Source organism: Glycine max, chromosome 7 (assembly GCF_000004515.6).
Source record: "Glycine max cultivar Williams 82 chromosome 7, Glycine_max_v4.0, whole genome shotgun sequence".
NCBI lineage: Eukaryota > Viridiplantae > Streptophyta > Magnoliopsida > Fabales > Fabaceae > Glycine > Glycine max.
In genome coordinates this window covers 37,583,654-37,595,348 of record NC_038243.2, presented here as the reverse complement: position 1 = coordinate 37,595,348, position 11,695 = coordinate 37,583,654, and the positions used below count along the sequence as shown (strand labels likewise).

Below are 11,695 nucleotides of genomic sequence, written 5' to 3'. Positions count from 1 at the left end.
ATAATAATTTACATTAATATCATAATGACTTAAAAAAATATTCTATTTTCATTAATTTAGTTATTTCTTTTTTGTTGTTATGCCTTTTAAAGACACAATGCATTAGGCATTGGGACAGGCTGGTCTCAATTCTAGATTATCCAAAGTCACTTAATTTAGCTCTAGAAAGAGGAAATGGACAAGTTGGTATTGGGTCTAAGTATTTTCCTACATCAAACAAAGGTTTTCTATTTTTCTTTTTCATCAAACTGATAATTTTGTCATGAATTTAACTATTCAGAATAACTTTGTCATTGTTATTTTTTTTTTATGAAAACATTATCATTGATTTATATGATTGTGAAGTACTACTATGATAGAAGGATATCATCAATCATATTGTTCCTCTACGTTTTAAAGACTTGACTAATGTCAAAGCATCATTTATCATCAATGATAAAGAGGCTCAGGTCCATAATTATATTTTCTTAATAGAATACTAGGAAAAAATAGGCATTTGGTGTCTAACTGTCCTTTTATGTTTTTTAAGTAAAATAATAATAAAAGTTAGTGGATGGTTTACGAAAATAACTATAATAATAAAATAATAACTTACGGACGTAATTATAAAAATAAGTACATCAAAATATTTTTTCTTTATATATAATAATAGATTATAAAACTATCATTATATAACAAAAAGCTTAATGTATAAATGCTTGCAAGTGCTATGGGAAGAACTTTTAATTTTTTTATCTAATTGCTACCAAAAGTGACAAGATTGACACGTTGAATTTGTCAACATGTGATTGATTTAGGTGGTACATATTTGATTTTGTTTCAGTCTAGAACTAGAATTCTGTGTATAAAAAACAAAAATTGTACCGAAAAAGTTAGTTATACTAATATTTGTGGTTTATGTTTATGGTTAAGCGGAATTTAGTTGGCAATAAAAATTCTTTGAGAACACCTACTTTTTTTTAAGTATTCACAAAAGTGGGGTAAAATTATAATTTTCATCCTTCGTCTGAAATCTTGTTTTAATTTGATTTCCTAAATTTATAAAGTTTCAGTTTGATCCTTGAAGTATATTTGTTAAATCACATTAAACAGTGACAAATTGTAAAAAAAAAAATGTCATGTTAGCCAAAATTACTAGTACAAAAAACTTAAGACTAGTTTAGTCAAATAATTAAGAAACTAAAGGTGAAAATTTTAAATTAGGATATCAAATTAAAACAAAAAAAATCAAATGAAGAAGCTAAATTATACTTTAGCCATTTGTGTGATAAAAATTTAGTTGTAAGATGAGTGTTATTAACACATTCTAATATACTTCATGTAAAATGTTTTTATTAGTTAATTTTTATTGAAAAATTATAAAATCATGAAATTTTACTGGAAAGACTTCATTTAAAATTAGATTTACAAAATTTCATAACTTTTTCTTTTATGAATTTCAGTTAATGATAAAAGAATGTTTAAAAGGACATATCTTTGTAATGGTAACCAATGATGAAGAAAGGAAGATGGGATGGGAAGATATCAACGGCATCAAGGGTGGCTTCCAACATCCCTCATGCAAACTCCACCGTTGATCAACTCATCAAACTCTTCACTTCAAAGGGCCTAACCACACAAGACCTAGTAGCCTATCAGGGGCTCACACAATAGGGTTTGTCCATGGGAATTTCTTTGTGCACCAATGTTTCTCTTATACACCCAACACTTTTTCATTTTTTTCCAAATTACTTCTACTAATAAACGGATTCGTAATCCATAAGAGTAAGCTTACAAATTTATAATTTGTAATAGGCTTACTTGTAATCAGTATGTATGGATTACAGATTTTATTTTAAAATATTTTACAAATTAATTTAAAATTAATGGTTTGAACATGACTTTTACGTTATCAGTACAACACTCTAACCAACTAAACTAATAGATCAATTATGTTATAAAATAATTAATGACATTACATATAACACTAAAATTTCTAATGTATATTTAATACACATGTAAATTTACATAATAAATTTTATGACAATTAATTTTGATCTAATAATTAATTTGTTTACATATATAATTTTTTATGAAACCTATGATTTTTATTTAAGTTTTGTGTTTGTAATTTTGGAAAAAACGAAAAAGTGTTGGGTGTAAAAAAAATGGTAGGTGCACAAAGAAAATCCCTTTGCCCATTGCAAGACTTTGTGGCCCGCCTCTACAGTTACTGAGGCAAGGCCCAACCGAACCGAAATATGGACCCAAAACTATTACATGCACTAAGAATATATTGTCCAAACTTTGATGGAGACTCTGACATTGTTGCCCCTTTTGATGCCACTACCCAATTCCTATTTGACCATGCCTATTATGGTAACTTGCTAAAGAAGTTGGGCATGTTGGCCTCTGACCAGGCTTTGGCTTTGGAACCGCGAACCAAGTCCATTGTTCAGGATCTTGCAAAGGACAAGCAGAAGTTTATTCAGGCTTTTGTGGGGGCTATGGACAAATTGAGCTAGGTGAAAATGGAGAGGGAAAAAGCATGGAGAGAAAAGAAGAGATTATAGCATGCATGTGTGAGAAGTGAGAAGCAAATTTTTACACAATTCTTGCAGTTATAACTGATACGAGACTTCAATGAAACTTTTTGTGTTTGATATAGTTAGACCTCCTTGTTATTATCATTTGTTAAGATTATCTTTTATTTATTTTTTCCTTCATGTAATTTCCACTAGAGTGTGCTAGAAAAAGATGTTAGTAGCATTTCTCTTATAATTGGTTGTTTAGAAAATGTTAGTGCAATAGTTTGTAGGATATTAATTTTTGAAGATCGGGTTTGAAATAGGGGTATCATAGTGTCAAATTGGACTAAGTTTACTGCCCATTCTGAGGGAGAATTTCATTCATCAATGTAAATCTAGAGTTCAACAATGCTGCATTGTGAACAAGAGAAAAAAAATTCCAAGGTGGTATCAAATCTAATTGCATCTTGCAGTGTTTTGTCAGATCTGTAACAATTGTCAAAATTAAACCTCCTTCAAGACGATGCATCACTAGGAGTTGGAAACCCAGCATAGCATCTAAGCTACGACTATAAAGCTGCAAGGAGGCTGTACTTTTCTATACAGTGCTGCGGCATAGCCTGAAATAGAAGTAAATATAAAAATAAAAAAATGACAAGGATAGAATTTTCTTGTTAAAACACACAAGCATATGGTTATTCTTGTTAGGGATTGAAATCAAAGATATATACAGCCAATCTGCTCAAAATTCAAACTGAAAGCAGTTCTACTGACTGAAACATTGGTGGTTAAGTAAACAGTGTTGCCTTCAATCACTCATGAAAGATCTAGTGATGAGGTTGAGTAGCATATACTCACTTTGATAATCATTGTCATTCTACTTCAAGTCAATTAATATGATTGTCATTCTCAGTTCTCATGCAATTATATTTTTCGTCAAACCCAGCATCAAATTTCATATCAGGGATCACATCCATGACCCATGTCTTTTATGATATCATTTGACAAGGATCTTATGAAGGCAGTTACCTCTAAATAAAATGACTATAATGGTTTGGGATATTATCATTCAGTCAGAGAAGAGGCAAAGTATATCTCATGTATTAAAGTCTTCGATTCTGCATAAAGAATGAGTTTATCAAGTCAAAGCAATTTTATCGGACAGAATGAAGTTGATCCTTCATTATCAGACAGAACAAGTCAATCAAGTTACTTACACTCCTATGATTTCACAGAGATAATAGTTGCGGCAGTAAATAGTGCCTCTTTTCCCATAGACAATATCTCCATATGCCTACAAAATGACAAACAATAAATTAGAAAATTGTCAACATACTAAACAGAAGGAATTCACAGGTCCCAACCCCCCTCACAAAAAAAAGAATTAGAGGATTTGGTATACTCAAGCATGGAAGGAAACTCAAATTAATGTGGTTTCATATACTATTAGCAATTGCAAATTTGCAATCATTCTTTGTAAGTAAATAAGTATGATCAATAGTCATAATATCTCAAATCATACAAAGAAAAAGTTTGCAAGCATTGTGTAAATTAAAATCCTCATAAATGGTTCCCTTACTCATTTGTGCTTCTCAAACTATCAAAAGCGGAGATAAAAGCCTGGCACAAATCCACAAGAGCACTGTTTCCCCCTTGTTTGTCACCAGCATTTCCTTTTGACAATATTGACAAGTGAGCCTGAAAGCCGGTAAAAACCCATTTCAAAGAACTAGAACCCATTTTTTTTATTAAAAAAAAAAAACTAGTTTAGAAGCCTCTCATAAATTCTCAAGGAGTGTGAACTAATACTTTAGCTTCCCAAGTGCTAAATTGACTGGTATCATACTCAGAAAAAAATGGATGGCAAACCCTTTAGTTAGTCTTTAGTCTATTATGCCAAGGGGTTTTTTCATCTTTAGTTGTGATGTTCTTTTTTTTTTTCATCTTTGTTTCTTCTTAAGGAGGATTAGGCAGTAAAATACATAGGAGGATGTAAGAGGGGAGGAACTTTATTCTATCTTGTGTCAGTTTGCAGATTGAGCTGTGTTAGGACTATGAGGAAGGGGGAATTAGTTACTACAGTTAGGATATTGAATAGTAAGTTAAGGGGTTAGTTAGTTAGTTAGAGGGATTTATTAGATATAAGTAGGGGAAGAAGGATAGGAGAGAGGGGGATCTTATCATTTATAGATTGAGCATTAACTCTTTGTAAAAGGAGAAATCCTTTGTGAAGGGGAGAGTTTTCTCTCCTATTTTCTGTTCTTCTCATCCTATTCAATAAAATTCTTTCTTTTCTTTGCCATTTCAATTTTTGGTTCCTAACAATTGGTCCGACCAGTTGGATCTTCGAGGGAGAGTCAGTGTTGGAGATGGAGGAAGCGCAAAATTGGGCTAAGAAGGTGGAGCTGCCAGCATTCATGAGGACAGACCCAATTGGTTGGATTGCTAGGGCTGAAAAATTCTGAGGTACAAGAAATTTCTTCATTCCATAATCTGCAATATGAATTCATGAGCATGGAGGGTGCTACGATGCATTGGTTCTACATATGGAGCCCAAAGAACCCAGATTCATACTAGGAATCATTTTCCACAGCTTCGATCAAAAGATTCGGAGATCGCTAAGGTAATCACGTCTTTGAAAGATTGAGTGAGTATCTTGAAGCAAGAAGAGCAAACTGAGATGGAAACCCGCATTGAAGAAATGGAGATTTCTACAGTGTTCTTGAAAGAGAGGACAAGCAATGAATCTGAGCTTAAGCAAAATGTTGCAGCAGTAGGAGAAGAATCAAGAAGTCAAACAAGAATTTGATGGGTCATTGAAGATGTTTGTGAGAGAGGCAGCCAATTCACATGGGTTGCGGCACCATTCTTGCAAGGCCAGCATTTCAGAGTTAAAGCATAAACTGCACAAGATACTGAAGAGTCAAGAAATCATTCTTGAAGAGAAAAGGGTGAAAGATGAGCAAAGGATGGAGACGCATCCCTCTTACATCAAGAAGACGGAGGGAATAAAAGAGATCAAGACGTGGCTGGAAAGGTGGATACAAGAACAAGACATCATGTTGGAGGACAAGATTACAAATAAGCAAAGCATTCAAGAGGAGATCAATCCCCATTCAACCAAGCATGTCAAGAAGACCATAAAAGGGAGTGGGTCAGAATGCTGCAATAATACAGAGGTTCATTCTTGGACAAGAAAGCATGTCAAGAAGACCATGGAAGGGATTGGGTCAGAATGCTGCGATAATACAGAGGTTCATTCTTGGACAAGAAAGGTGCAGCTAGCCACCTTTGGGGGTTGCACTTAGGGAGAAACCAAAGAGGATCACTTTGTTTGTGTGATACATCAAGCATTAGAAACAGAACAATACAATGAAGTGTTGAATGAGAGTAAGTTAGGGAGATTATCAGAATCCTTGAAGCCAGAGAAGGAGCTTGTTTTCTTTGAGGAAGAGCCAGTCAGCCCATCATCATCCGTTGAACCACCAAACAGAAAATCATCAGAGGTAGACATTCTATCAAAGGCACTGGAGATGCAGTGCTAGTTGTTGAAGAGTCCCCCATCAAAGTCCACCAAATGTCTCAAGTTGGAAACTTCCCATGGGCTCGAATTGGATCTTTGTTTCAAACTCCAACAGTGTGCCTCATACTACACTCACCCAACTCAATTCAAGGTCAAACCACATTGTTCCCAGTCAAGAGCACATGCAGTCCAACACATAATGCAAACAAGGGAAAATCAATGAGTGGCTACAATGTGATTCAGTTGACTGCAAAGGCCAATGAAGTCTTTTGTCAAAATATGCAAATTGGGATGAAAATGAGAGTAGCAGTTACATGAAATCTATGTTATCAATTGGTTGTTTTCAACCTTGAGGATAAGGTTGTGTTTTAGGAGGGGTGGTATTGTTAGAACTATGAGGAAGAGGGAGGGAGTTAGTTACTACAGTTAGGATGTTGATTAGTTAGTTAAGGGGTTAGTTAGTTAGTTAGTTAGAGGGGTTTATTAGATATAAATAGGGGAAGGATAGGAGAGAGGGGGATCTTATCATTTGTAGATTGAGCATTAGTTCTTTGTAAAAGGAAAAATCTTTTGTAAAGGGGAAACCCTTGGAGGAGAGTTTCCTCTCCTATTTTCTGTTCTTCTCATCTTATCCAATAATTTTTTTTCTTTTCTTTGCCATTTCAATTTTTGGTTCGTAACACTTTGCTCTTTGTGAAAGGAGAAATCCTTGGAGAAGAGATCTCTACTAATTTTTGTCCAATCTCACTCTACCAATAAAACCTTTCGTTTCCCTACTTCTATTCTTGGTTTGTATCACAATCCTCAATTTTGCTTGTATTCCTTTTCTCTACGATATAAAAACTTCGTACCCCATTGCCCAGAGGCTCTTCGCTATGCGAAGGTATGGGGGAGGGATATTGTACGCAGCCTTACCCTTGCATATGCAAAGAGGCTATTTCCGGATTCGAACCCATGACCAACAAGTCACCAAGGCACAACTTTACCGCTGCACCAGGGCTCGCCCTCCTTTTCTCTACGATATATTCTATTTAAATCAATATATATTGTGCATTGATTTGTTGAATAGAAACAAGTACCTGAAAACCATGAGCCAGAAGGAATTGAACTACATCTACACCAATTTTTTTTATTAAGCTCTTGGTGCCAGTTATATTTGAAAAGCACTTCAAAGCCCCACCAAATGTTGCATCTTCAGTATGACCATTTGACTTGCGGGTGCGAACAGAAGGCTGCAATTTTGTATAAAACAAAGGTAGTTAAATCAAGAGATTATCAGAAGCTACTCCTACAAATAATAGAGCCTCCCTTTCAGGAGAAGGACAATATATCATTAAGCAAATATGATAGATTTTCAACCAGTCTACCAGTTGATTACCTTGGTTATGTATTTCCACAGATACTGCACAACTATTTCTAGCTTCCATTTAGGTTCACTGACCATCTGAAGCCATTCTCATGAAAAACAGAAAAAACTATTATCCACAAGAAAACCCCCTCCAAAAATGAGTTGAAATGGAAACTTGGAAAGGTTAACTAGTAACTACACAAAGTACGAAGTGTCAATTGTCGAGTCATCCAATATTAGATACTATATAAATAGTGGTAAACCCTCATATCTTGTATAGAGATTGGTTTGATTTATGACTTGATCAGTAAATATGTCCACGCTAAAGTTTTTAAAGGTAAAGCGTAACCCAATCTTTAGCATTATTACTTCATCTAGCCCCAAATACAGACAGGTGAGAGCAAAGAAAGAGAAGTGTGTGAGAGGAATAGGGAGGGGAAGGGCAGAGAGATGGTATTTGGGAGCCACCTTAAGAAAAACAGGGACACTATCTTTGTTGTAAGCTAGTTCATCCAGAATTATGTCCATCAAAGGTGTTCTGTACCAAAAGCCCCAAAATACAATATCACATGTAATTCATCAGAAGCATGGCCTATAAAGAAACAAGAAAATCAACTCAAAGCTACAACACTGTAAAGAAACAAAATTAAAAGTAAATTGCCTTGGACTGTCTGCTCTTGTAGTGCGACCTTCAATATCTGCTTTCTTCCTTGCCATATCAAGGTCCATAATCTAAAATCACTCAGAATGTAAGAAGAAACAAAACCCTTATTTGAATTACATAAATACAATGAATAAAATAATTCAGGAACTTGCCATCACTAGAAGTTTCTCCATTGAGACACATGTGTCCTTTAAAATTCCAAGTAAAGCAAGAGATAATGCAGTATGACAACTTTTGGATAACTTAGATTCAGAACTTTCTTGAAGCACTGGATGTTTACTGAGTTCACTTAGAAGTTGAGATAGTTGACACATAATTGCCATGCAATCCTTCATCAAGCTTTTGTAATTTATTTTCCTAGATCCCTGCAAAAACTAGATAAGTTATATATTTCGGCAAAAAAAGAAGGAAAAAACAAGTCTTTCAATGTGACGAAATCAAGATGCATAAAGATCCCATCAACAGGGCATATGAGAAGAAGAGTATTAGTTCTCACATAGTTAGCACCCAAATCAATATGTTTAATTGTTGATTGGTTACTCACAAAAAATCTTCTTTTACACAATATGATCAATATACTTTTGGCATAAAAGATAAATACCAGTAGCAGGCTGAGCAAAGACTCCCTCTGCATGCTCCAGTTCAAGGTTGCTGCAAAAAAATAGCTAATTAGAATTTACAATTAGTTTCTTAAGGCATGGTGACTGCAGAGATGAGTTTAACTTCATACACACCATTGCGAGGTAAAAAATCATCCTCAAAAACAACGACAAGGTACTGAAAGATTAACATGTTCCTCAAGGGCTGCAACAAGATTATGTAAAGAAATTAGAAACTCATCCACCACATAAAAGTCATGTGCCTTTAATTAGCATTTAATATCGGCCATTCATGATGGTTGTATAACTAAGACTGTTCCTCTCACTCTCGTATAAGAATGGCAATGACTTTCTAACCATATATATATATATAGACAGAGAGAGAAAGAGGAGGAATCAAATTACACTGGTGTAACTCTGACCAACTATTACACAATTCAATAATTTTCAATTGGATAATATTTTTCAAAACTCACTGTTGGATTAAAAGTTCCTTTCACATAGATCATATGTACAAAATTTCATATTAATCTAAAATTATTTGCTAACTCATTCATATAAATTAAAATCAACGTAATATAAACTTTTCAAAATATATTAAAATATGGATCATATGATTACCTACTTATTGATATTCAATTTTGACATAGACAATCATGGTAATATGCAAATATAATTCAACAGTTGGATCGATAAAAATCACATTTTATATGAAGTTATTAAATGCCATAATAGTTGCTTAAGTTACAATTTGATCTCTTATATATATATATAAAGTAAAAACAAAGAACTTAATCTGTAACTTATTAACTAAAACTTAATATAAATACATAAGCACATGGGAAGGTAGAAGCCTGGAATCTAAAACACGCAAATGCAAAATATAGCTACAAGTACACCACATACTATAACCTCGGTTGGAAATGAAAAATTACTAATGTGTCTCTACTCTTAAGAGACAGATGCAAAACAAGTATCCATGAAATTCTAGACAGGAATTTACAACATTGGTGAACTAACCTCCATGCTTGCTGCTTCAAATTTGGTCTCTGCTAAAACTTCAGCCAGCCCTTCAATCAAGACTTGAAAGCTCTAAAGTAAAGTAGGTGGAGAATGTAAAGAACAGAAACAAATTTATGAATTCAAAATCAAAATGCAATTTAAGGAAAGACAAAAAGTTAAGGAAAAATAAGCAGTAATTCTGTCTCATACATTGAAATGCATAAGAGCACTAATTTCACCAAGAAAAGTTAAGAAATACTTCTATTATTTTGGCTCATACAAAAATAAGAAAACATGTCATCATTACAGCAAAAATCACTGCAATTAAATGAAAGAAGAACTAGAAACACTATAGAAAAAAATAGAATGCAGAAAAAACCAACTCACAGAGGGGTCAAGAGATCCACCAGACTGTTTATCACCAGCTTCACTAACAGCAGTGGCCTTATCCACAAAATCGATAATGGGAGACCATGCCTAGAAGAAAATATTTTATATTTGCAAATAAGTTCAACCACCATCCTATAATATCAATTAAGTTTACCCGGAATATAACAAAAACAACAGATTAAGATGACTTATACTCATTTGTACCTCTTTAACCACAACCAATTTTGATGGAGAGTTAGATGATGATCGGGAATCATCCGTGCCAGATAAATACACGCGAGGGAAGTGCTAAACCAAAAAAGAAGTCACACATGTAAAGGGCTATCAGTTACATACTTACATTCACAACCAATAAATATTAAGATAGAAAGACATGTCTCATGTGACATCCAAATACCTTGTCTAAATCAACCAGAAGCTTATAACTTCCCACAATCAACTCTAGAGACTTCCCTGTCCTCAGCATGTGAAAAACCGCCCCAAAAATTTTTCTTGACAAGTGAAAAGAAAAACCTTAGTAAACAGTATTAGACACAAAAATGCAATTTACTCTCTCAAACACAACTTGCTTATGGCGGAAAATAAACCATATATGTGAAAAATGGAACAACACAGTGTTACGCATTCACACTGATACAAAAAAGACTTACGAAGTGGGCGGTTTTCCATGTTCACAAGAAGCACGAACAGCATCAATAAAAGCAATCCCTGCATATATGAACCCGTAGAAGAAAGCCAAAAAAGACAACATTTTTTTGGTCATTTAACATTCATATATAAAATAGTTGGTTTTTTTTTTTCTCGAAAGAAACCCCAAACCAATTTCTACTCAAGTTTTAATTTTTCCGATTACCCAAAAGTGCAATTAGCCCAAACACAACGATCTTCTTTGTGGGCACGAACGCATTGGAGTGTCAAGTGAAAATAGGAAGAAAACCAAATATAAAATTATTTTTTTAAAAAAAAAGAGAGAAGTGTGATTCGTACGGTCATCTAGGGCATCTTGGTGAGCATCTTTGGTTTCGGAGGCATCAAACATGGCCAGCATGTTATCTTCGATTCCTGCTCTGCTCCTTTCACTACTGCTGGGGTTCTCCATTCTTCGCTCCCACTTTTGCTTATTTTTGTGTTTCTTCGAAACAAAAATTGAGATGTAATTACTTAATTTTCACACAGGAACGCTGACGCTGAGAATTTGATAGACACAAACCAAACAAATTTAATAAAACTGTAATTAAAAATTTAGTAAAAAAAACAATAAAGGAGTTGCTTAGCTTCCCGCCAAAATTTGGTAAACATTACTAAATTATGAGTGAAATATAGTTTGAAGTTACTTAGGCCGGGTGCTTAATTATGGATAGGGGTGACAATGTCATAATTTGGTAAACATTACCAAAATATTTTAATTATATTAAGTTTACAACTTTCAAAAAAACACTTTCATCCATTTTATTTAACACAAGTTATAAAACATTACAAAAGATAGAATAACACACATTTTTTTATCAGCCAAAGATATCATATGTATATATGAGTAAAATAACAAACATCATATATCTCCTCTAAGTAGTATGAATCTAATTTAACCAATCCGAGCCTATATGTATAGTATATGCACACATAAAGCCAAGACTCAAAAAGAAATACAATGTAACTAGCTTT

At 33.8% G+C, this 11,695-nt stretch overlaps 1 protein-coding gene and 1 pseudogene across 4 annotated transcripts; one reads left to right on the top strand and one right to left on the bottom strand.

Annotated features, from left to right (window-relative positions):
* The first annotated feature begins 1,491 nt into the window (after positions 1–1,491).
* On the top strand, positions 1,492–2,565 carry LOC100779784 (peroxidase 19-like; annotated as a pseudogene).
* A 273-nt stretch (positions 2,566–2,838) lies between these two features.
* On the bottom strand, positions 2,839–11,365 carry LOC100799607 (negative regulator of systemic acquired resistance SNI1). 4 transcript variants are annotated; one of them, XR_005892358.1, is made up of 17 exons: positions 11,021–11,362; positions 10,684–10,741; positions 10,431–10,524; positions 10,238–10,321; positions 10,031–10,120; positions 9,662–9,733; positions 8,777–8,846; positions 8,644–8,693; positions 8,195–8,407; positions 8,040–8,110; positions 7,847–7,916; positions 7,409–7,474; positions 7,110–7,262; positions 4,087–4,205; positions 3,725–3,801; positions 3,366–3,625; positions 2,839–3,127 (listed from the first exon to the last, which is right to left on the bottom strand). XR_005892358.1 is itself a non-coding variant. In XM_006583777.4 (16 exons), exons 1-15 carry the CDS (start codon positions 11,130–11,132, stop codon positions 3,729–3,731), a joined length of 1,395 nt encoding a protein of 464 aa, XP_006583840.1. In that variant the 5' UTR covers positions 11,133–11,365; the 3' UTR covers positions 2,839–3,127; positions 3,725–3,728. The 4 variants fall into 4 exon arrangements, 2 of the variants coding, with proteins under 2 accessions (XP_006583840.1, XP_003529358.1); XR_415264.4 differs by having other exon boundaries at positions 3,537–3,625; XM_006583777.4 differs by lacking the exon at positions 3,366–3,625 and having other exon boundaries at positions 11,021–11,365.
* Positions 11,366–11,695: the final 330 nt, after the last annotated feature.